At 36.3% G+C, this 25,040-nt stretch overlaps 4 protein-coding genes and 1 pseudogene across 6 annotated transcripts; 2 read left to right on the forward strand and 3 right to left on the reverse strand.

Moving 5' to 3' along the window:
* Nucleotides 1–1,169: 1,169 nt before the first annotated feature.
* On the forward strand, nucleotides 1,170–5,077 carry LOC123198491 (annotated as a pseudogene).
* On the reverse strand, nucleotides 4,726–8,539 carry LOC123198489 (pentatricopeptide repeat-containing protein At3g49740-like). 2 transcript variants are annotated; one of them, XR_006498039.1, is made up of 2 exons: nucleotides 5,563–8,539; nucleotides 4,726–4,844 (listed from the first exon to the last, which is right to left on the reverse strand). XR_006498039.1 is itself a non-coding variant. In XM_044613172.1 (1 exon), exon 1 carries the CDS (start codon nucleotides 8,502–8,504, stop codon nucleotides 6,303–6,305), a length of 2,202 nt encoding a protein of 733 aa, XP_044469107.1. In that variant the 5' UTR covers nucleotides 8,505–8,539; the 3' UTR covers nucleotides 5,161–6,302. The 2 variants fall into 2 exon arrangements, 1 of the variants encoding a protein (XP_044469107.1); XM_044613172.1 differs by lacking the exon at nucleotides 4,726–4,844 and having other exon boundaries at nucleotides 5,161–8,539.
* Nucleotides 8,540–13,033: 4,494 nt separating this feature from the next.
* LOC123199398 (putative pentatricopeptide repeat-containing protein At5g65820) lies at nucleotides 13,034–15,679 on the forward strand. Its single transcript, XM_044614368.1, has one exon. The coding sequence runs from the start codon at nucleotides 13,135–13,137 to the stop codon at nucleotides 15,025–15,027; it is 1,893 nt and encodes a 630-aa protein (XP_044470303.1). The 5' UTR covers nucleotides 13,034–13,134; the 3' UTR covers nucleotides 15,028–15,679.
* Nucleotides 15,680–16,660: 981 nt separating this feature from the next.
* LOC123199399 (DUF21 domain-containing protein At2g14520-like) lies at nucleotides 16,661–20,285 on the reverse strand. Of its 2 annotated transcripts, none has more exons than XM_044614371.1 (11): nucleotides 19,845–20,285; nucleotides 19,412–19,488; nucleotides 19,253–19,336; nucleotides 19,017–19,130; nucleotides 18,848–18,934; nucleotides 18,556–18,695; nucleotides 18,376–18,463; nucleotides 18,212–18,285; nucleotides 17,416–17,540; nucleotides 17,069–17,310; nucleotides 16,661–16,987 (listed from the first exon to the last, which is right to left on the reverse strand). In XM_044614371.1, exons 1-11 carry the CDS (start codon nucleotides 20,020–20,022, stop codon nucleotides 16,943–16,945), a joined length of 1,254 nt encoding a protein of 417 aa, XP_044470306.1. In that variant the 5' UTR covers nucleotides 20,023–20,285; the 3' UTR covers nucleotides 16,661–16,942. The 2 variants fall into 2 exon arrangements, with proteins under 2 accessions (XP_044470306.1, XP_044470305.1); XM_044614370.1 differs by having other exon boundaries at nucleotides 17,069–17,316; nucleotides 19,845–20,283.
* Nucleotides 20,286–21,664: 1,379 nt separating this feature from the next.
* LOC123198711 (pentatricopeptide repeat-containing protein At3g49710-like) lies at nucleotides 21,665–24,654 on the reverse strand. Its single transcript, XM_044613469.1, has one exon. It carries the CDS (start codon nucleotides 24,555–24,557, stop codon nucleotides 22,395–22,397), a length of 2,163 nt encoding a protein of 720 aa, XP_044469404.1. The 5' UTR covers nucleotides 24,558–24,654; the 3' UTR covers nucleotides 21,665–22,394.
* Nucleotides 24,655–25,040: the final 386 nt, after the last annotated feature.

Raw genomic sequence — 25,040 nt, forward strand, 5'->3', positions numbered from 1 at the left:
TATTCCCACCTAAGTTTTAGTCCAATTTTAAATTTATATTTGTATGGTTTTAAAAACTAATTATCCAAACTCTGTTAAAATTTTTTGCTATATATAAGAGTAAAATTATTATTATTAAAAAAGTTTTAATTTTTACCTCATCTTCCCCCGTCCCCCAAAATTTGAAAACTAATATTTTTATTTTTGTTTAAACTTTTCTAGATTTAAAAAGTGATTTTTTTTTTTTTACATTAGATTTTTTTGGTTTTTCTCCCTTATTCGATTGTGACTTTGTCTCTAATAACCTCCTATTTCTATTCAAACCATTAGTCGACTCTCTTTTGTCATTGGGAGATGAAGAGAGACAAAGATCTTCGTTTTTATCTCTTCATTTGTCGACAGAGAGAGATAAATCGTCTCTCTCTCTCCATCTGTCGATAGAGAGAGACAAAGATGATTAATCTCTCTTCGTCGATAGAAGACGATTCAAAGTGACATCTTGACGACTTAAGGGAAATCAGACAATTCATCTGTTGGGTTCTACAAGTGCTTTCGTCGTCTCCAATGCTTTTGTCAACTTTGTGGATGCTTTTGTTGTTGTCCAGATTTGCTTCTGTTGTTATTGTGGATTTCAGATTTTGAAACCCTAGGATTTACGAGAGAAAAATGAATTTTTTAAAATTTAGTTTTTCAAACCAAAAGAAAAAATGATATAAATTTTTAGATTTTAATGATAAAATGATAATTTTACCCTTACCTCTAACAGAAAATTTTAATAGATTTAATAGAAGTTTGCCTATTAGTTGACATTTAAGTTTCTAAAATTTCATAGATATATATTTATCTTAATATTAAAATTTGGTTAGAAAATAGTCTTTTGGCTTTTTTATTTAATATAACTTTGTCGGGTAAAAGAGTAATTATTTATTTGATTTATTTTCCAGTTGAATCCAATCTGGTATATGAGTTGACGTAAAACTAGAATGTAGAAATATGAGGCCTCAATTTTCATGGTAATTATGACGGGCGGCATTGGCATGGCAACACTATCATGAAGAATGAAAGAGCAAAAACATTTACACCTTAAAATCCACTAAAACATTTACCGTGTCATTCACAATTACGACCACGTTTCTTACCAAACCCTGTTGTTTTGTTTTTTCTTTGAACGTGCTCGCATGAACAAGATTTGACAACGCATGTCCTTGCAGATTCTTTCTTTTATAATTCAATTCTAATCAAAAGAAGACCCAGAAATCCAGTTATGAATTGAGTAGAGTCACGAGTTTTAAAAATTATTCTAGTTCAATCTGTCATCTGCACAACTGCTTCCTAATCTGTAGCCTATTTCTCCTACATGCATTCCTTATAGACATCTCCAGAGACTCACTGTTTATCAAGAAAGCCCCTCCTTCTTTCTTACTTGGACTTCTTTGTCTCATTTTTACGAAGAAGGAGATAGATGATGGTTTTTGATCAGTACATTATGGTCGCTTTCTTTGCTTCTCTTACTGGGTTTCTTCTTCTCTTTTTTTTGCGCCGTAACGATACGAAGAACACGAAAAAGAACGCCGGGACGTACAAGATCCAGAACGACATTGTTCATAGCCCTGTTGGTAACGGAGATCATTCCTCGCCGCACGGCACGGACGTCATCATTGTTGGCGCTGGCGTTGCTGGTGCAGCCTTGGCTCATACCCTTGGCAACGTAATTTCTTTTCATGCTTCATATATATACAAATTTTAATTTATGTAGGCCACAACAGAATGTGGTTCACATTTTTTGGTGTGATGGGTTACTTTTTATTAGTATAATTGTCTTTTTTTTTGTTTGTGGCTGTGAAGTGGGCTTAAAGGCTACTTGGTTGTTAAATAAGATCAGAGTCACTTGATGGATTTTTCTGATGATGAATATAATCTGATGACGCAAATGATGTCAGTTTTTGATTATATAAAACCTATACAAGAACTTCAAACATTAACATGCTAACTCCTGTTTGTCATTTCTGGTTAGGTTTCATGCTTTGATTGCTACGGTAGTTAATAAATTCTAAGAGGGGAACTGTATAAAGGCAATTTACCTCCCCCTAAAAGTTTAAGAAGCAACTTATTTGTTATTGCTTGCTTCAATAGGTCATTTAAATTTACCACTCAAGTTGAACTTCAAAGAGATTTGTATATTATAAGGGACATATTATTACTCTAAAATTTATTAATTGTAAATGGATATAGAGAAATCCTAATTTAAGACTGACAAGGTGTTGAAGAAACACTATGAACTGCAGAAATATGTCTGTTCGTGCATTCTTCATCCAAATTTGTTCTAGCCAATGAGAATTTTAAAAGAAATAAGATTCTTTATGGCTGGCTCTTTAAATAATTTTATATTGATGGTTCTCAGTATGATTGTCCGTTTACTAAAAACTGTGTCTCTAGGCAAACCTTAACATGTGAAATGAGCTGTAAATAACCTTGAAATCTATATATTAGTTGCATTGATTATATCCATTTTAATCAATTCACATATTGTTATTCACCTGTTTTGTGCAAAGTCTTTTTCTGAAGTCTTAATTTGAACTAACTGCAGGATGGAAAACTGGTTCATGTAATAGAAAGAGACTTGGCAGAGCCTGACAGAATTGTTGATGAATTGCTTCAGCCTGGGGGATACCCGAAACTAATTGAGTTGGGCCTTGAAGGTATGCGCCAGAGCTAGAATCTGTATCTCTTACTTTGCACTGGCTTTCAGATAGATGGAGTCTTCAGAACTTTCAAATGCTTTTATTGTAAACAACACACTGTGTGGTTAAGGACTAACTTCTCTTTATGATTATTTTTGCACACGGTTATCTTTTATTTTCTCCAACTGTAGTCTGGATATATAATATGTGTTCTTTAACAACAGATTGTGTCGAAAGAATTGATGCCCAGAGAGTGCTTGGATATGTTCTCATCAAGGATGGAAAAAATACCAAATTGTCATATCCATTGGAAAAGTTTCATGCTGATGTTGCTGGGAGGAGGCTTCACAATGGGCGATTCATCCAGAGGATGAGAGAAAAAGCTGCTACTCTTCCCAAGCATCTTTCCCTCTCCCTTTGGCTTGACTGATTGTATGATATTACTTGTTGCTTTCTGGTTCCTTGGTACTAAGTGATTAGTCAGTTCAACATGAATTTTCTATATTTCCATGCACTTCACTATTTAAGTGTTGCATCACAGTAGATGGTTATTAATCTCCTTGCACCAATTTTGTTCAATTCAAATCAGTGTACGACTAGAGCAAGGAACAGTAACATCTCTCCTGGAAGAAAATGGGACAATGTACAAAACTAAGAATGGTCAAGAACTTAGAGCTTTTGCTCCTCTTACAATTGTGTGTGATGGTTGCTTCTCAATTCTGCGTCGTTCTCTTTGCAAACCAAAGGTGAAGTTGAATTTCAGAGCCTTTAAGTTCTCTTGTATCATATGTACATCAGTCACAATATTCAAGATAGTTTTGGTCAGATTATCTGTTAATTCAGGATGCTAGAAACTTGTATTGTGCGTCGTGATAATAAGTTTACTCTTCGATGTGTCGTGTTCTTCTGTTGCTGTATTCTTTTGTACCGAGAAGCTGATGGTATCAGTAACTTTTACACAGGTTGATGTTTCCTCTTGTTTTGTGGGTCTGGTGTTAGAGAACTGTCAACTTCCGTTAAAAAACGATGGGCATGTCATTCTAGCAGACCCTTCACCCATCTTATTTTATCCAATCAGTAGTGCAGAGGTTCGATGCTTGGTTGATATTCCAGGTCAAAAGGTACCTTCCATTGGAAATGGAGAAATGGCCAAATATTTGAAGACCATGGTAGCACCACAGGTATCTGTGATCGGAGTTCATGTTTTACAATTATTAAACATACAAGGATTGACCTTCTTGTGTTGGGATTATTTTCTACATTTTGTCCTTGCTTTACACTTTGTTTTGCCTTAATTTAATTGGAGTATCCGAGTATGGATGTTTCGGATTTCTCCTGAAATTCGTGATGCCTTCAATAATGCAGTTGACGAAGGCAATATGAGAACTATGCCAAACAGAAGCATGCCAGCTGATCCTCAACCTACTCCTGGAGCTCTTCTAATGGGTGTTGCTTTCAACATGCGCCATCCTTTAACTGGTGGTGGAATGACTGTGGCATTATCTGATATTGTTGTGCTTCGGAATCTTCTTAAGCCTCTGCAAGACTTTCATGATGCAGCTGCCCTGAGCAGATATCTTGAATCCTTCTACACCTTCCGGAAGGTAAGCTTAATTAGTATACCACTTTTATTTATTCATTTTCATTATTACAGCTGTAGAAAAATGGGGAATTTACCTGGTTTAGCCTCACAGTTCGTTCTTTTCTGGCAGCCAGTGGCATCAACAATAAATACTCTTGGCAGGTGCCCTGTACAATGTGTTTTCTTCTTCCCCTGATCAAGGAAGGAAGGAAATGCGCCAAGCATGCTTCGACCATTTAAGCCTCGGAGGTATTTTTTCAACTGGACCAGTGGCTTTGCTTTCTAGTCTAAACCCTCGCCCTTTGAGTTTAGTTCTCCATTTCTTTGCTGTGGCAATATTTGGTGTTGGTCGCTTGCTAGTACCATTTCCTTCCCCTAAAGGCGTTTGGATTGGAGCTAGATTAATTTTGGTATGTATCTTCCATCTTCTATAATTGATGATTACAGCAGGTATGGATTGTTGCATTTTGGGATTTTTAAATTCTCACAATAATATTTCCTTTTACAGGGTGCATCAGGTATTATTTTCCCCATCATCAAGGCAGATGGAGTGAGGCAGATGTTTTTCCCTGCAACTGTTCCTGCTGTTTACAGAGCTCCTCCTGTTGATTGATAAATCAAAGATTATATGGCAATAATCTATGCAAACTGTTCCACTCAAAAAAAGAGACATTGGACATTTATTTAGAGTTCATAGGGTGGCTCAAAATAATTCTGCAAGTGTGATATTAGATGATGTAATCTTTGCTAGATGTAGCAGTGAAATTGCTAAATGCTTAGTTTATTGGTGATTGCATGATAAAATTCAAAAGGTAACCAAACCCGTATCTTGATATGTGCCAGGATTGTGAGATGCCTTTCTATGGTTTCCTTGAGGTGAAATAACAAATGAAAACTCAAGTTCTGTATAAAGAAGAATACTCAAAAACAAGTCCTTGCTTGTACAAACGTACTTCATATCTATCGTGAAATCTCATTAACCAAATGCATAAAAATGAATGCCAAAATTAATCATAGAGACAACTCATATCTGGCACAACTTATTGGTCCTAAAGCCATTTCAGAGAAGAAAGTAGACAAATTGGCTGGTGAGTCAACAGTTTGTATAGAAAGAAGCATTACACAATCAGATGGATAATCACCGGCCAGGCACCACAATGGTGTTTTGGTAGTTCAGTAGTCATGTAACTGCTACTGTGGGTTACCAGTCATGTAACTATGATGACATAGAGGTTCTATCTATTGCTTGTAATACAGAAAATAATAATGATGAAGATGAGACCAACTGACATGAGGTGAGCCATGAGCCATGATTCGCACCTGGAGTTCCTTGTGCAATCTACATTTTTTCTTTTTTATGACGAAGAACCTATTTGAGTTGGATCTCTCTTTTAGGGTTGAGTCAATCATCCCGAGTAAGTAAAATCCCGTACTAGGTAAGTTAAGATTTTGATATTGATATAACCGCCTCTCCACTTAGGGATTCCATATGCTTTGCCACTCAAACTCCCATTTGGGGAATCCACATTGATGGATACCATGGGCAGCCCCTATCTGTATGGAATAGTTGTAGACTTTCATTCCATATCCTATTGTTTACAGTATTACTAAATCCACCAATTCTGATACACGAAATCTTCCCTGTATAAACCAACTGTTCAACACCACCTATATCTTTATGAAAGTTGAAGGGCCCAAGAACTGCTTACATCTTTCTCGCAACCTGACATGGCCAGAAGAAACCTTTTCAAGGATCAGACAACTTAGTTCCTTTCAAAATGGTTGACATTTGCAAGTTATTTTTATCTTAGAGACTCTCAAATATGACAAATGACTAGTGCTCCTACATGGCTCTTCACCATTCTTCTCAAGCTGTATTTAGAATGGATTCAAATCCCCACAATATGTTCTCAATAAATACTTCAGCTTATACATCAATCCACTAGGGGCAACCTACCTGTCAAAAACTAGGGAAGCAAACAACACATTGTTTGTTGAAAGCTGAGTTCCCATTTCATATTCGACTATTGTTTGTCGTCAGGGTTCAAGCTTGCATGGTTTTATGACCCAACCCAGCTGCAACCAGGTTGCTTCATCACCCCGGTTCTCTTTGAGAGTTCTCTAATATTCGCAGCTTCTTCCCACAAACCTGAAGTTGCATATATATTTGATAAAAGCACATAAACTGATGGATCATTTTGCTCATTTTCAAGGAGAAAGCCAGCAATTATTCTTCCTAGTCTTAAATTACCATGAGCAGCACAAGCACTAAATAAGGTCCACCAGACACTCGAAGGCACTTGAATATGCTGACTATTTATTAGTCTCTCAGCTTCATCAAGATACCCTGCTCTTCCAAGAAGGTCAAGCATACAAGATAGATGATCTTCTGCAGGAGCAAAACCATAATAGTTCACCATGCAGTTGAATATCCTAGTGCCATCATCAACTAAACCTGCATGGCTGCAAGCGGAAAGAACAGCAGTGAAGGTGGCCTGGTCAGGTATAAGGCCACCTGCATCTTGCATTGCCTCAAAACAACTGACAGCTTCCTTTCCTTCTCCATGCTGAGCATATGCAGAGATTAGGGCATTCCAAGAGACAGTATCCTTTTCAATCATCCCATTAAACACTCTCACAGAACAACTCAAATTCCCACATTTTGTGTACATTGTTATTAGACCATTGCCTAGAGAGGTATTTGAGAAAAGATTATATCTCAAGATGTAACCATGAACCTGTTTCCCATGTCTTAATGATGAAACACTAGCACAAATACTCAAAACAATGCTCAGGGTATATACATCAAGCTTGACATCTGACATCAGCAATTTGCAAAAAAGCTCTAATCCTTGCATTGGAAACCCATTTAAAAGGAAACCAGAAATGATAGTATTCCAGGTTACCAAATTTCTATAAGACATGCCATGAAATATTTGATAGGCATGCTTTATTTGCTCATGTTTTGAATATGCAGAAATCAATGCATTTGAAACTTGGATATTTGAAATGATCCCATTTCTAAATACAAGGGCGTGAATAATCTCTGTGATTTCTACAAACTCCGAGCTTGCCAGCAGACTTCCAAAAGTAAACTCATCCGGTTTCACTGTTGCCTGCCCCATTCTAAGATAGGCCGCGATTGCCATTCTACCCAGTTTACCTTGAGCGTAACTTGATATTATAGTATTCCATGAGACAAGATCTTTCTCTTCCAAGTTCTGAAAAACCCTCTGAGCAGCATCTAAATCCCCACAGGTGGAATACATGGACATTGCTGCATTGCTCACAGGAGTTAATGCTTCAAAACCATTCTTGACTGCTTGAGCATGCACTTGCCTTCCAACTCTAACACAAAAACATGCACTCATTGAACTCACAAAACTCAATTCACTAGGCCTAAGAGAAGCCTGTAGCATCTCCTTGAACATCATTAAAGCCTCTTCAACTCTTCCTAAACTCACCAAACCATCCATCATCACATTAAAACTAATATTATCATACACAAAATTTCTTGCCTCTTCAAAAATCATACTCGCATCTGCAAAAATTCCACAGTTAAAGTACATAGTAATCAACGCATTGACCACAGAAACTCTAACAAAAAACCCAGTTTTAATCACCAACGAATGCACTTGCCTCCCAAGTTCAACTAACCCTATATCAAACACACTTAACACGCTACCCAAACTATACTTATCATGCCCAATACCCAATCTATGCATTTCTTTAAACAAACTAATACCAATATCTTCATACCCGTTTTCCATACACCCGGTAATCATCGAATTGTAAACAGCTAAGTCTCTGTTAGGAATTTTATCAAACAATTCACAAGCATAACCAAAATGACCCATCTTAGTACAACAGGACAACATCGTTGTCCAAGAATAAACATCTGGGTTTTCTATTTCAGCAAAGACCCTTTTAACTAAACAAAAATCTTGCGTGTTTTTATACAGCGAAAGAATAGTATTAGCCACGTAAGAAGATAGTTTAAGACCGGTGCGTATAGCGTAGGCATGGAGTTGGTCACCGAAGGTGGAGTTGCGGAGATTTGCGCAGGCAGTAATGGTTGTGGAGAGAGTGTAGATGTCTGGTTTGACGTGATGGGAAGACTGGAATTGGAGGAAGAGATGGAGAGCATCTTGGTAACGGGAACAACGATTGAAATTTGAGAGTGAAACGTTGAGTTTAAGGAGTAGCTGTTTAGTGCTATATTTTGTTGCAATGGGTGGTATTTTGCAACTCAACTGAGTCATCTGTTTGGTGATTTTGCCGTGGGATGGAAATTTTTCTCGTTGTACTTCATAATTTTAAGAAGGCCGAAGGACTTATTCTTGCCCAACCAATGTTGCTTTTCTAAGTTTTTTTTTTATTAATTTTAAAAATCCTATTTATCTACTCGTATACAGTTAAAATTAATTGAGTTTATTACTCATATCATTTTCTCCCTTAAACCTTAAAAATTAACAATTTCTCCTTAACCCAAATTTTCAAAAACTATATTTTCCCCCTAGGGCTTCGAAACTTTCAAATCCAATTTTTTCGGCTACGACCAGCAATCTCCAAACACCTACTCTTCTTCTCTGGCACTTCTTCCTTTCGGTTGTGCATCTTTCGACATCGTGTGGTGTCGTTGTCGATGAAGATACATCTTTTCATTGACGATGATGCCACACGACGTCAGAATATGCATGGTCGGAAGGAGGAGGCGTCAGAGAGGAAGAGTAGGTGTTTGGAGATCGCCTATCGTTATCGAAAAAATTAGATCTGAAAGTTTGAAAACCCTAGGGGGAAAAATGCTATTTTTGAAAACTTGGGTTGGAGGAAATTGTTAGTTTTTAGGGTTTGGGGGGAAGAATAAAATCAAATTTAAGTTTATTTTTAATATTTAAGATAAAATGATGATTTTGTCCTTGAAACCGTTAAATTTAACTGTCCATAGATGAGTAAATATGATCTTCAAAGTTAACAAGGGGAAACTTAAGAAATCAATATACTTTGGGCGGGAAATAGTCCTTGGGCCTTTTTATGAAGGCCAAAGAATTATTTTCCACCCAAGTTTTAATGTAAATATAAATATACACTTGTAAGATTTGAAAAAGGCCAAAGGACTATTTCCCACCCAAAGTATGATTTCCTACCCAAAGTATGCTACTTTCCCAAATTTCCCCCCTTTAACTTTAAAAATCTCAAATACTTACTCATGAACAGTTAAAATTAACAGAAATCTAACCCTTTAAAATTTTATCTCTTTTACCCTCCTAAACTTTAAAAACTAAAAGTTTTCCTAACCTAAGTTTTAAAAAATGACAGTTTCACCTAAGGTTTAGTTTTCAAATCTTCGACGTCATTGCTAGTGGCCTCTCCCTCCCGCAGCTTTCTCTCCCTTCGATGGTCTCTCTCTACCCATTTGGATGCTCAATGGACATTGAAGGAGGCGTGGAAGACGAAGACGAAGATCTAGGAAGACGAAGCTCTTTGTCTTCCACATTTCCTTCAAAGTCGATCAGGTGTCCAAATGGGTGGAGAGAGACCACCGAAGGGAGAGGAAGCTTCAAGAGGGAGAGGTCGCCGACAATGATGCTAGAGATATGGAAGCTAAACCTTAGAGGGAAACTGTCATTTTTTAAAACTTAGGTTGGGGGAAACTTTTGGTTTTTAAAGTTGGCCAAACGACTATTTCCCGCCCAAGGTATGCTGTAATGACAAGTTTCTATCCTTTAACTATGGAAACACCAAACACCCACTCATGACTGGTTAAATTTAACAAAACCCTAACGGTGGTAAGGGTAAAATCATCATTTTCTTTATAATATTAAAAATAAACTAAAATAGAATCTACTTTTGCCCCCTTAAACTTTAAAAACTAAAATTTTTCCCTAGCCTAAGTTTTAAAAAATCGCAGTTTCACCCTAGGGTTTCGTTTTGAAATCTCCGACGACATCTCCTACTCCATTGCCGACGACCTCTCCCTCTCGAAGCATCCTCTCCTTTCGACGATCTCTTTCCTCCCATTTGGACACCCGATCGACGTCGAAAAAGCGTCTTCTGGGAAGACGAGTCGTCTTCATCTGGGAAGACGATTTCTCTTCCCAGACGACGTATCTCTGCGTCGGATGGGTTGGAGTGGAGTTGAGGGGGGTCGTCGGTGGAAGAGAAACCGTCGGGAGGGGAAGACGGCCGACGATGGCGCCGGAGAAAGTGAAAGGGTTTGGAAATAAACCCTAGGGGGGAAATGCGATCTTTTCAAACTTAGCTTAGGGAAAAAATGTTAGTTTTTAAACTTTTAGGGGGGAAAATGAGATTAAATTTACCACCGTTAGAGTTTTGTTAAATTTAACCGGCCATGAGTGGGTATTTGATGTTTCCATAGTTAAAGGGTGGAAACTTGTCATTACAACATACCTTGGGTGGGAAATAGTCGTTTGGCCTTTAAAGTTTATGGGGGAAAAAGAGATTATATTTTAGTTTATTTTTAATATTATAGAGAAAATAAGTATTTTGCCTCTACTATTGTTAATTTTAACCAGTCATAGGTAAGTATTTGAGATTTTTAAAGTTAAAGGGAGGAAACTTGAAAAAACAATATACTTTGAGGGGGAATAAGTCTTTTGGCCTATGAAAAACTCAAACACTAACCTATAGGCTAACTTTTATTAAAGACAAGGGTAAAATTATCATTTTATCACTAAACCCTAAAACCTACCAAATTTATATCATTTTTCTTTCTTAGTTTAAAAAACTAACAATTTCTTCTCTAGGTTAAACTTTGAAAAATCATAATTTCTTCCTTAGGGTTTCTCTTTTCTTCTTCTCTATCTTATGCTGTCAGAATCTGGTTGTGCTTCTCTTTATTGTAGAGATGAAGAGATTCCAGATCTTTTCAGACGAAGACCTTGTCTTTGTTTCTAGTCAGAGACAAATACATCTTCGTCACCGTTTACGAAACATTGGCGGCTAGAGACATAGAGGCATGATTGAATTTTGATTACTGGAGATGAAGAAGAAGAAAAAGAGAAACCTTAGGGGGATAAAATGTGATTTTTCAAAGTTTAATATAGGGGAAAATTGTTAGTTTTTTAAACTATTGAGAAAATGATATAAATTTGGTAGCGTTTAGGGTTTAGTGAAAAATAACAATTTTGTCTTTGCCTCTAACAAAATAATTTAACAGAAGTTAACTCATAGATGAGTATTTAGATTTTTCAAACCTCACAGATATTTATTTATATTTGTATTAAAACTTAGGTGGAAAATAGCCTTTTGGCCTTTTAAGAAGATTGTTTTGCTTTTATTTAGCTTCATTAGCCAGTCATATACCACCACCAAGCCATCATATGCTAGCCTAATTTGTTGGTTATTAATTGAATTTGGCTGAAGGACTATTTTGCATCCAAGTTCTAGTTTAATCTTAAAAACATACATATGACTATTAAAAACTCAAAACACTCACCTATAACCCAATTGTTGTTAAATTTTTTTCATCAGAGGTAAAGGTAATCATTAATATTAAAAAATATAAAATTTATATATTTTTTCCATAGATTTTAAAAACTAACAATTTCACCCATATCTAAAGTTTTTTATTTTTGAAAAGTAACATTCCCCCTCCCCACCCTCCCCCCCTCCTAAACCTAGGGTTTATTTTCAATGGTTCTCTGACAACTATTTCTAGCCACCAACAACTCCCTTTTGAACCCAAAGTCGTTACTGTCCCTTCCAAGACCATTATGTCATTTGGATTTGTCAATCCAGACAATTTCAAATGACAAGATGGTTTTAGGAGGTACAACCACAACTTTTGGGTCAAAAGGGAGTTGTCGGTGGCCGGAGATGGTCGCTAGAGAGCTGTTGAAAATAAACTTTAGGTTTTGGGGGGAAAATGTTATTTTTCAAAATTAGAAAACTATAGGCGAGGTGAAGTTGTTAATTTTTAAAATTTAGGGGGAAAATAAAATGAATTTTATATTTTTTTAAATATTAACGGTAAGATAACGATTTTTTTTGGTTAATTGGAGACCCTACCTGTATTTTGGATGGGTAAACCCTAGACATAGTAACTGAACCTATAATCACTGTATCAGGTAAGTCAAAATTTTACAAATATGACAAAAGCTTGAACCTAGACCTTTATTTTAGAAGTTTTAATGTTTTACAAATTTTACTAACTTTTGAGGTCATAAAATAATAATTTTATTTTTATCTCTAACAAAAAAAATTAATAACAGTTAGATTATGAGTAAGTGTTTAAATTTTTGAATTATCATAAGTATACTTTTGAGATTGAGTTAAAACTTAGATAGAAAATAGTCCTTTGGCCTTTGTAGTCATTGAGAGACGATAATTCACTCTATAAAACTAGATTTTCAATTCGTCTTTTTCTAAACAAGAAAGATATTTTTTGATAAATATGAAGACGGATACAAAGATAAATATATTTTCAATCTGTTCTCTCTTTAATTTATTCTTTTTTTATGTATTCTTTAAATTTTTATATATTAAATAACTTTTAAATATTTTGAATTATTATTAATTTATTTTAACACTGAATAAATATTTTATTATTTTTTTAATCAGAGAAAAAGGGGTAGAAACTTTTCTACAGGTAAAGGACAGAAATTTCCGTTATCCTTATATTGGGAATAGAGCAGACAGAAATTCCGAATAAATTTTCTCTTTTCATTGGGCTCAAACCGAGGCTAGCCTATTAATGTTTGTCATTGGGCTACTGTTATGCCAAAACTTTCGGGCCGTGATGTTCCAATTTGACACCCTCTTCTCGCTCATCACTCAAACCGCACCGTTTTCCGCTTTCTCCCGACTCGAAGACCCCCCTGGAAAATGCGTCAAAACTAGGTAAACCTGTAACGTTAACATTTATTCAACATGCTGAGATTCTCTTCAAAGACTTTCTCTCTCCTCAGAAAACACCGCCACTTCTCATTTTCCCCCAATCAAAACTCCAATGTGGTTGTTCAATCATCCGAATTGAGGAATCAGTTTGATTCTAACCTGGTTTGCCTTCAAACCAGTAAAGAAGACAACAATGATACATCTTACGCTGATGAATTCTCCGCCGACGTTGAGAAGATATTCAGAATATTAAAAAAATTCCACTCTAGAGTTCCGAAACTTGAGCTGGCTTTACAAGCATCCGGCGTCGTTTTACGTCCCGGTTTAACAGAACGCGTGATTAACCGTTGCGGTGATGCGGGGAATTTGGGGTATAATTATTATGTGTGGGCGTCGAAGCAACCGAATTTTTTTCATAGCTATGACGTGTACAAGTCGCTGATTAAGAGTTTAAGTAAAATGAGACAATTTGGCGCCGTTTGGGCTTTAATTGAGGAAATGAGAAGAGAAAAGCCAGAGTTGATTTCAAGTGAAGTGTTTGTGGTTTTGATGAGGAGATTTGCGTCTGCAAGAATGGTTAAGAAGGCTATTGAAGTGTTAGATGAGATGCCAAAGTATGGGTGTGAAGCGGATGAGTATGTGTTTGGTTGTTTGTTAGATGCTTTGTGTAAGAATAATAGTGTTAAAGAAGCAGCCAAGCTGTTTGAGGATATGAGAGTGAGGTTTAAGCCGAGTTTGAGGCATTTTACGTCGTTGTTGTACGGTTGGTGTAGAGAAGGGAAGTTAATAGAGGCTAAATATGTCTTGGTGCAAATGAAGGAGGCTGGTTTTGAGCCTGATATCGTTGTTTATAACAATTTGTTAAGTGGGTATGCACAATTGGGAAAAATGACTGATGCTTTTGGGTTGTTAAAGGAAATGAAGATGAAGGGTTGTGAACCAAATGCAAACTCATATACGGTTTTGATTCAGGCACTGTGTAGGCAGGAAAAGATGGAGGAGGCAATGAGGGTTCTTGCTGAGATGGAGAGAAATGGATGTGAGGCTGATGTTGTGACTTACACTACCGTGATAAGTGGGTATTGTAAATGGGGGAAAATTGAGAAAAGTTATGAAATTTTGGATGGAATGATACAAAGAGGGCATATGCCTAATCAGTTGACTTATTTGCATATAATGTTGGCCCATGAGAAGAAGGAAGAGTTAGAAGAGTGTGTGGAATTGATGAGGGAGATGAAAAGGATTAGTTGTGTTCCAGATGTTGGTATTTATACTGTGGTGATTAGGTTGGCTTGCAAGTTGGGGGAGGTGAAAGAAGCTGTAAATGTTTGGAACGAGATGGAAGCTAGTGGGTTTAGTCCAGGGATTGATAGTTTTATTGTGATGATTCATGGATATCTTGGGCAAGGATTATTAGTTGAGGCTTGTGAGTATTTCAAGGAAATGGTTGGGAGAGGCCTATTTTCTGCTCCTCAGTATGGTATCTTGAAGGAGTTGTTGAATTCTCTATTGAGAGGTGGGAAGCTTGAAATGGCTAAAGATGTTTGGACTTGTATTGTCAGTAAAGGATGTGACCTTAATGTTTCTGCATGGACAATTTGGATTCATTCTCTCTTCTCCAATGGACATGTTAAAGAGGCTTGTTCTTATTGCTTGGACATGATGGATGCAGATGTAATGCCACAACCGGACACTTTTGCTAAGCTCATGCGTGGACTAAGGAAACTATATAATAGACAGATTGCAGCAGAGATTACAGAGAAAGTGAGGAAGATGGCTGCTGATAGAGAAATCACCTTCAAAATGTATAAACGACGTGGTGAGAGGGACTTGAAAGAAAAAGTAAAGCTGAAAAAAGATGGGAGGAAGAGGAGTGCTTGTCAAAGGCGATGGGGCAGGGGACATGGTAAAGCCAAGATTTTGTAGTTAGAATGAAGGGATTGTTGTGATTCTGGTGAAGTAAACGACTTCAATATAAAGAAATGTATTCATGAGACTAGTTCCAATCCAGTGCTTTGAGTAATGCAGAAAGCCTTTAAATCCTCAGCTGATTGTCTGGTTTACCATGGGCATCTGAGGATCATTTTTAATCTAAATATATAGAAATGTTGCTCTGTTGGTTTTAACAAGGATATGCCGTGGTCAGTGGTTTTTCGGTGAGTGCAACTTATGATAACTATTAGCAACAAAGGCAATTATCATAGACGGTTGATTTTAGCAAACTGGTGGCTGTGTTTGCCGCATGAATGCCAAGACTATAGGCGTTTAACAGCAGGATGTGGTAATTTCATAAAGGGACACCTTATGACGGGCCACCATATAGAATAACTTTCTCCAGCTCTCCCTTTGCATATTGAGATAAGTGCTTCATTGGACATGGAAATGCCAATTTGCCACCATCTCAGATAAAGAAGACTTCTGGGTTGCCTGCAAATTTGACTGATGGTTTCTGCTAGTGATTAGATATATTCTATTTGGATGTTGGCATTGCTAAGTTGCAACATCTTTAACAATTAGGTATGAAATAATATATATTTACTTCCTGCACTATTATAAAATTTTCAAACTATAGATTCACTGATCCTCACCTATCTTCATTCAATTTTCTACACCAGCATGTAAATAGATAAGAATGTTACATCCAACTTGAAGAAAATGGTGTATATATATATTTTTTAATAATTCTAGTTAGACAGATGAAAATCACATCAGTTCTCAGATAAGTGTATTGGATTGGGATAATTCTGTGTGTAACTGTTGTTATTCCATGATTGTTAATTATGAAGAGTTCACATGAAACTGTTTTGTTGATATTGTTGAGTTACTTATATCAAATTGTCTCAAGTTTTATTTATCTTTCTCATAAAAAAATGTCTTTACAGATTCTGGATTTCATTTTCTTAAGAAAATCTCTTTTGCATTTTTATATTGGGTCAAGTCAATATGAAAACATTACTCATAGTGGATTTGGGGTTAATCAAACTCGAAAGGTGACTGCTGAAACATCAGGTGACTCTTTACCTGTTTACTGTACACCTTTCCTGCCCCTCCTAGAAATAGGATTTACCAGTCCTTAGTAAAGGGTCTGGAAAATTAAGGCTACCATTTTAATAACTAGGAGACATTTTTTCTTTTGACAATATTATTCAGAGAAAATCAATAGTAAAAGTTGGATTCAATTGTCAGCTGCTCCTAAACAAATAGATATAGCCTCTTGTTTTTTGCCTTTTTCCTAGTGAACTTCTACCTGCTGTATTTGTATGCCCTAATATCATCTTAGATATTTTTTTGGTTTTGTGGCTCCCCAATTTAATTTGCTTTAGTTCTTGGAAGTTCCTTAACCTAGTTTTCCAATCCATGTCTTAAATGAGGACGTTGACATTTTTGCTTCATTTTCATATATTACTTACCCTGGTGCTTTTTGATTCTTCAGTATATACCGTGTAGGGAGTTTAATGATGTATCCAATGGATTTCTGTGACTCAGAGAATCAAAATCTGTTAAAATAAGTAAATTGAAATGCTTATTTTGACAGATTTTGAGAACGTTATTTGGGTACTGCAGCCAAAACTTCCATTGTAATGATTTTATTTTTACCATTGGTCTTAAAGATTACTGTTTCTCTCAAGTCTCAACAACAATTTCATCACTTTTTTTTTTCCCCATATTTTCAGATCAACAGTTTCTTTTGTCAACCTAAGTTGCCAATAACATATACATCAAAATCTAAGAAGTTTACTTTCAATTCTTCAACTTGTGATTTATTCAGCTGTTGAATGAAAATGAATCTCTCTGCATTAATTTCCATAATAAAGCTATACTTGATATTGGCAGATCCTCACTAATTATTCTCAGCTTGATAATCAGTCTCATCATAGATCTCCTCCTACATGAAGAAAAGTTATTGGTATAAATTCTCTGGGAGTATAGCAAAAGAAAAGTTTATTAAAAAAATTATTGCATATACTTGTAATAGTTCTTCAATGACATCTTCTAGTGTTATAATGCCAATAGCTTCTCCTTCTCCAGTGGTCACTGGGAGTGGATCATCAGTGATATGCAGAACTTCTGGGTTAGTCCATTTCTTACTCTTGGAGGCTCCTCTATGCAGATTTGGATCATGAGAAAAGCTACTCTTCTTTAGTGATCTCTTGGTCTTTAAACATTTATCTTTAAGATGACTTTCACCATCAATGTCCAGCCTCACATCTGTATCTGAATCCATGTTTTTTCAAAAAAATGGAAACTAGTATTATGGGAAAGAAACGTTGACCATGGATAATAACATGCCACAGCTTTAGAAACAGAACTTACCAACAGTTGAATGTTCACCAGCTGGTTGCTGTGTCTCACCCTGATGCCTTATAACAACAGCCATATGGCTATGACCTTTCTGAAACTCATTTAGTATGTCGTATAAAGGCATTGCTTCTGAAACCCTGCATACAAGGCACATACAATACATTAGCCAATCTTTACTTTTTCTGTGTGCACTGGTTTTCTCATTTTGGTGAGATTTATCTAGCATAACATTTTGTTAAGGCCAGTAACATATATACAATTTTGCCCAAAAAAAAAATAACACCAGGTTAAATAATGTCAATATCCTCATAGTCAGTGTCCATAACTGGCATTTTTTAACCAATCCAAACACTTTTGTATCAAAAGTAGTTTTGTTGAACTTAATATTTTTGTTTGTTAGTATCTTGATTTATCAGAAGGAGAATTTTAGTCTATATTCTTGATTAGTTCCTGTTAAATCGATAAAATAATCAAGAGAAGTTAGAATCTTTATTTTTATTTGTGAGAAATTCCATCATAATGGTTGCTGGTTATTGCCATGGCTAGGATATGAAGCTTTGCAGGTTGTATTCTGGACTGGACATATCAAATTAATGTTGCCAGACTTATAATTTCTATCAGATTTTTGAGAATCTACTGGGTTTTAGTTTTCTGTTGAAAAATGCTCTTAGATTTTGTTGTGTTATGATCAGATATCTTAATTTAGAGAAATACATCAGAGTGGCTGCATGGTGTATATGCAAAATATGTATCTTTACAATGCAGGTGTCTTGACAAACTATGATGTTGTGGAAATGGAATAAAATACCTTGGAATTCTGCGAATGGGGACATTCTTCATAGGCACCTCATTTTCTGGATGGATGGTTAGTAAATTTTTCACCTATGATAAAAAGCGGACAATTCTGTAAGCATAAATTGGGCTAGAGGCACAAAGTGACCATATAAAATAATATGTGTAAAATGTAGTTACCAATACGAGTCCAATTATGTTTGTTGGTCGCTGATAGTAAACTGGCACTCTGCTATGCCCTTTTTCCAGAATTAACTTCCTTAAATTCCTGCATGTTGTTCATTTAGATATGAAATCCATCTCAACCAGTTGTCATTACAAGAAAACCAATTTAAAATACCAAGATGCATCATATATTACCTGTCTAGTTTGGCATTAATATCAATGGCAAAGGTCTCAGATATGGGAGTCATTGCATCCCTGGCCTTTTTTGCAGAGAGTTCAAGTGCTCCTGTGATGATTGTTGTCTCATCTCGCGTCAGTTCTCCACCTTTGCCAGCCTGCATAACAGTCAATAGAAGAAGAACTAGCTTCATTGCAAGGTAAGAGGATGGATTTCTGCTCAATAGACTGAATAGCTTTGTTTTCACAGGCTGAGGAAAGGATATGATACAAGGAACTACTGATGTTGATAAGCTTAAAAGAATATTACCTCATTACCATGCAAATCAACCAGTGTCTTCAACTCAGCTCTACGAAAAAGTGGCTCATTACCTTTCCCCAGCAAGAAGTCCAATAGCTGGTTAAATACACTCCCCGTCAATATCCAGTAATGAAGATTGAGAAATCAAACTTAAGAGAACTAATCAGGTTTGTTTCACCTTGCTTATTGGATATGCCACAGGAAAACAGACCCAAACAAGAACTCGAACAAATGGAGCCAGTTTTGCACCAACTGCCAAACCATATCGAGAACAAACAGCTTGGGGAATGATCTGCATATGGAAGAAAATCTTTGAGTCTGTATATGCAGATCAGTGTAAAAAAGGACCAGAAGCCACAAACTTGCAATCCCATTAAGAGAAAATGAGTATATTTGCCCAGAAAAAGAACTAACCTCACCAAACAAAAGTATCAAGGTTACTGAAATAAGAATAGCACCCCAAGCTGTTACCAAACTATCCAGAAAGATGGGAAGGGCCTGAAAGAAGAAGATATTTCAAACACCCATTGGTTCTATTTTCTTTGACAGTTGTTGCTGCAGTAGTAAAATTACCTCCATGGCAGCAGCATTGCAGATTAGCAGAGTGCATAGCAACAAGTGCTGTTTCCTCACAACCGGCAATATCTTTGCTGTTATCACAAAGAATGAATGCTCAGTAATTGCCTCTCCAGGGATATCTCCCAAATTAAATCGAGGTGAAGGAGTAACATATAAAGCATGCAGCTTAATATAATGAATTGCACAGTTCACACAGTCTACTTGCCAACATCTTTTAAAAGCATCCATAATTTAAATCCCCTGACTGATGACCAAAAATAAATATGCCTCAATTTGCAGTTGATATTAGAGATGGAGCACAATCAAGCATCATATACTGAAAGAATTGCAATCTGTTTGATGAACATAAATAATTATTGCAGCTAATTAACAAAAGTAGTGGAAGCTGAAGGAGACATAAAATGAAGTGAAAGAAAGGGCGCAGTACAAGCATGTTGACGATCAGTGGGTGTTCCAGACTTGGCGAGAACTTCAAGATCAACAAGGCTCATTGACATGAGGCCCAACGTGAGACCAGACATCAGCCCTGCAAATACAACTAGCATGCTCGCTACTAGTATGCCAATGAAGAATCCTGTGTCGCAGCATCTATACTCCAACGCCATTGATCAAAAGCACAGGTTTACAACAACAATGGCTTTGCCTAACTAAGAAATTCTAATGTAAACAAATGGATTCACAATTGCGCAACAAAGAATAACGAACTTATTCGATTCATGAAAATATCAGAATAAAATCAGATTCTATTTCCTTCTTTTGATTGTGGGTTGTGGTCTTTTTCAACTGAAACGTCTGGAACTTCACTTTTCCTCTAGCTTTTACTTGATTCTAAAGGAAGAGAGAGAGACTAAAAGGTGGCAAATAAATGAACAGTTTGGTTCGTCTGTCACAATTCTCTCTATCTATAAGTCCAAGGCATAATAACTTTTTCTTATCTAAAGGTTTGCTGCGTTATACCCTTCCATGGAAGGAATCAAAACGATACTTGAATCACACAAAAGGTAAAGATACTCTCATTCATTTGGCTTTAGAGTAATCATTCTTTATTATAAGTAATATATCATTATTTGTACATAAAATTTTATATATAATTTTATTATTAGTTATAATAAAGAGTAAAATTATATATATAAACAAAATATATAAATTAAAATGATAATATATAATTAAATGATTTTGAAATAAGAAAAAAAAAATCATATTATATAATAAAAAACTATTATATCAATTTGTATAAATGAATTTGAACATATAATTTTATTATGAAATATTACATATATAAAATTTTAATTTCTTGCATTTTTACTTTTCTTTATAAATAGAAATCTTGTCATTATAATAAAATAATGATAAATCCTAAGCTCCTATTGAGGTTATTTTACACTAACTTATAAAAATACCCATATTTTCAATTAAAATTACCAGCCGCCCAAGCCTATCACCCAGACCACCATCCACCACCATTTGTCGACGCCCACACAGCAACCAACCTTTCACCATTTAATATTACATGAAATTCTCCTATCATCGTTGAAGTGAGACCAAGAGGAGATAAAAGTTGACAGAGTCAGACTGACAACAATTTCCTTTTCACAGTCATTGGATTCTTTTGATGTAATCTTATCATTCTCATTTATTATGGTTTTTCTCGATAATCTCTTTCAACCCCCTCTCATCTACATTTTTTTTAGTTTGACCCATACAGTTTCACATTTGCTTTGATTTAACATAAAAGATATTTTTGTAAAATTATATCTTAACACTCTTTTATTATCGTCAGCATAATAATGATTTATACATTCTAACTTTATTAAACATAATAATAAACTTTACAAATAATCTTCTTCATTCATTGATATTGCAAATAAACTTTTTCATTTTATAGCTGAACCCAAACTAAACCCGAACATGATTAGAAGGAAAATGGTAGGACGAGGTGCAAATAAAAAGAAAAACACATACAAGATCTCCCACAATATTTCTACCCAAAAAGTTAAAAAAAAAAAAAAGGGGAATTTATATATAGCTGTCCAAAAACTCTGTTGGGTCATTTGATTTGGTAGAAGAGAATGTTGATTAATTTCATTGACGAGGAATATATTTCTTTTTCAGTCTGATCATGCATTCAGTTATTTGGTCTGCAACTTTAGCTCCAATTGCATATCATCACTTAATGTTAGGTTACTAGTATTGTCATATACCATGTGCCATTCTAGAGATGCAGATAACTTGGTAAAGCAATGAAGATGTTTAAAAACTAATATTATTCACCATTGGTGGAATATTCTTCTGGATTATATAGATAATTTCTCCTAATGTCATGGTATAATCTGAGTACATTTATATCTGCATTTGCATAAGTTTGAATGGGGTCACAGCAAATGAACAAGCCAGCCAGTCCAAACTTCCATTTACTATCTAGGCCAATTGGTAGAATCTTTTAGATCTATAAAGATGCCCAAAACATGAGCATGAAAAGATCCGAATGGGAAAAAGATGCAGAAGCTACCCAAACCAATTAGATCAGGGGGCAATCAATAGAAAAAGGAAGTATCTTCCCCAGGGCCAAATCCATAAGGCACAACATCCTTATCTTCAATTTCACATTCTTTTGATGCAATTCTGGTGGCTTGCTTCATCTGTGAGGAAGATAGCAGAGTGTTTCGATTGAATGATCATGACTTTTCTGATACTTAGGGCCAGCCCCTTCTTGAATCTGCTTAACACATCTCTCTTTCAAATTCTGTTCACACTAGATCGAAACCTTTTGTGAGACACAGAGTTGTTGGTGGCAGAGATAAAAACTGAAAGCTTGAATGCTTAACCATAGCTACACCCAGTAAATGACTTTGTTTAGCATAATGCTGCATGATACCAAATTTCATTCATGGAAGGACCTACACTTGTGATGATTATTAATCCCTCCCATTGCGCTGATTCCTATGGTGAAACCCTTAAGCTCAAATTCTAACCATTGTCACCAATAATCACCACAAGAGCACTGTCCATCCTTGAAACAGTGGAATCTATGGGTATCCCTGACAGTGATTTCCCTCCCAGAAATAGCGGACAAAAATTTGATTGCATTGTGGCAATCTCCACATATTCTCAAATTCTTTACTACAAGTATCGGTTCCCCATCTTTACTTGAGAGCAGCCCAAATGCAACTGCTAGCTTCTCACTGTGATGCACCAATAGTTTCTCCTTCTCTCCATGCTCTATTTCATCATCCTTAACCAAAGCCCATCTCACATCTGGGACATAGCCTGCTCGTTTCATCTTCATTGACATCTCCTCCAGGTACACATGAATTTCCTTTATCATTGGGTGTGAACTATCTCCAGCCACAAAGACATGTACCCTTTTGTTCACTTCAATCCAACTACAGCCAGGTTTCTTCTTCACACCTCTATCACGCATCAGCTTTCTAATTGTAGCCACCTCTTCCCATTTACCAGCGCTTGAATAGATATTTGCAAGCATAACATATGGAACAGCATTTGAGGGTTCCAGCTGAAGTAACTGATTAGCTGCTTTCAATGCTAGCTCCGTGTTTCCATGTGTTCTACAGGCACTGAGTAGTGCTGCCCAACCAAATGTGCCAGGGCTAACAGGCATCGCCTCAATGAGCTTCTCAGCTTCAGTCAGTTTGCCTGCTCGGCCAAAAAGATCAATCATGCATGAATAATGTTCAGCTTCTGGTTCAATTCCAAATTGATCTGTCATTATGCTAAAGTATTTCTGACCCTCCTGAACTTTTCCAGTGTGCACACATGCAGAAAGGACAGAGATGAAGGTTACACTTGTGGGGGGAATATTTTTCTGCAACATCCATTCGAAGAGATATAATGACTCCATTTCTACCCCGTGCTGTGCATAACCTGCAATCATTGAATTCAATGAGACAGTATTGTACTCTGGCATCCTATCAAATAACCATCTTGCATCTTGAAGGTTCCCGCATTTGGAATACATAGCTACAAGGGCATTATTTACTGAGATCTGGTTTGAAGGGATGAAAGATTTAATTGTTAATGCATGAATCTGTTTTCCTACAGACGGAGACAAACTGGAGCATGCACTAATAACACACACAAAGCTACAATCATCAGGGCAATAACCAACTTGTTGCATCTTCCTAAAACACTCAAGAGCATCTTCGCTGAACTCCTCACTTTGTGAATACCCAGATATCATAGTGTTCCAAAGAACCAGATCTGGACTACGAATTTCCTCAAAGACCTTTCTACAATCTTGCATTCCGCCACTACATTTTGCATACAAATCAATCAAACCACTTCCTACATGAGAATTCTGATGAAACCCACATTTAATCAATTTCGCATGAAACTGAAGACCACCCAACAAATCCTCCACACATGTGAACGCGGTCAAAATTGTGGCTAAAGTAAACATATCAACAACTACTCCCATACGAACCATTTCTTGAAACAGTTCTAACGCCTTCTCTCCCTTCCTATGCTGCCCATATGCAACAATCATAGAGTTCCAAGAAACCTCATCTTTAATCTCATCCATCTCATGAAACACTCTTTTCGCCTCATCCAATAACCCCTTTTTACCATAATAAGTAAGAAGCGAATTATTCACGGAAGTATAATTGTCAAATCCACCATAAACAGTAAAACAGTGCAACTGTTTCATTAGAAAAACATCGTTACAACAGGCAGTAATCACCCCAGATAACGTAAAGCCATCCATGTCAAAACCCCTGTCTTTCATATCCTTAAACAAGCTTAATGCTTGTTCAGTTTCTCCACAATCCGCATAAGCCGAAATTAACGTGTTATACGAGACCAAGTCCGGCTGGGGAATTTGATCAAACAGTTGATGAGCAATGTTCAAACATGAAACTTTCGCATAACCGGCTATGAGAACATTAAAGGAGAAAATATTGGGGTTCTGGGTTAGGTTAAAAGAGTGGTGGGCAGAAGAAATGCAACCGCATTTGGAGTAGAGGAGGATGAAATGGTTGGAAAAGTAGGTAGAGGGATGTATGAGGCTTTTGAGGTAGAGTGCATGAAGGGTTTTGCCTGTTAAAATGTCTCTTTGAGCTATGCATGTTTTCAAAAGGTGGCGGAAGGTTTGGAGAGTCAATGTCCATGAGATTTGGTTCATCAAGTATGCAGAACTTGGAACGAATTGACATTGAGCGATCTCTTCTACGCTTTTATACTTTTCTTCGTTTGCTGGCCTTTCGGCTATCGGTATTCAGTCCATCAGTGCCCGGACCTAGGCAGTCCATCAGTGGCCGCAAGACCCAAGTCTATCTTTAGAAAGACTTGAAACCCGTTAGTACTTGGGCTCAAACCCCAATTCCTTTCTGACAACTCTGAAGCCCATTACTATGTCTCCTTAAAACCCAAGCGTTGTATTTAGGGTTAGATTATATGCAGGATGCTCAGGCTAGAAACATAGCTGGGATTGACGAATCAAGCCGGAGCTTAAAATTGAACATGTTTTTATAAATAAGTCAAATTTGATCTAATTTGAATATTTAAGTTTAAACTGATTCATGCATCACTTAGATCACATCTAAAGTTAATTTTTTTTAAATAGACTTAGAGTCTCAACTTGTCGATCTTGAATTAATCTTAAACT

Source organism: Mangifera indica, chromosome 16, assembly GCF_011075055.1.
Source record: "Mangifera indica cultivar Alphonso chromosome 16, CATAS_Mindica_2.1, whole genome shotgun sequence".
NCBI lineage: Eukaryota > Viridiplantae > Streptophyta > Magnoliopsida > Sapindales > Anacardiaceae > Mangifera > Mangifera indica.

Bases quoted from the DNA above. Each gene is read 5' to 3' on its own strand.
- LOC123199398 (XM_044614368.1), top strand. From the start codon at position 13,135: ATGCTGAGATTCTCTTCAAAGACTTTCTCTCTCCTCAGAAAACACCGC.
- LOC123198711 (XM_044613469.1), bottom strand. From the start codon at position 24,557: ATGAACCAAATCTCATGGACATTGACTCTCCAAACCTTCCGCCACCTT.
- LOC123198489 (XM_044613172.1), bottom strand. From the start codon at position 8,504: ATGACTCAGTTGAGTTGCAAAATACCACCCATTGCAACAAAATATAGC.
- LOC123199399 (XM_044614370.1), bottom strand. From the start codon at position 20,022: ATGGCGTTGGAGTATAGATGCTGCGACACAGGATTCTTCATTGGCATA. The intron at 18,286-18,375 runs GTAACTACATTT...TTTTTATCATAG, and splicing joins ACATAATTGGACTCGTATTG to GTGAAAAATTTACTAACCAT. The intron at 16,988-17,068 runs GTATATGCAATA...TTCTTCATGTAG, and splicing joins TCATTGAAGAACTATTACAA to GAGGAGATCTATGATGAGAC.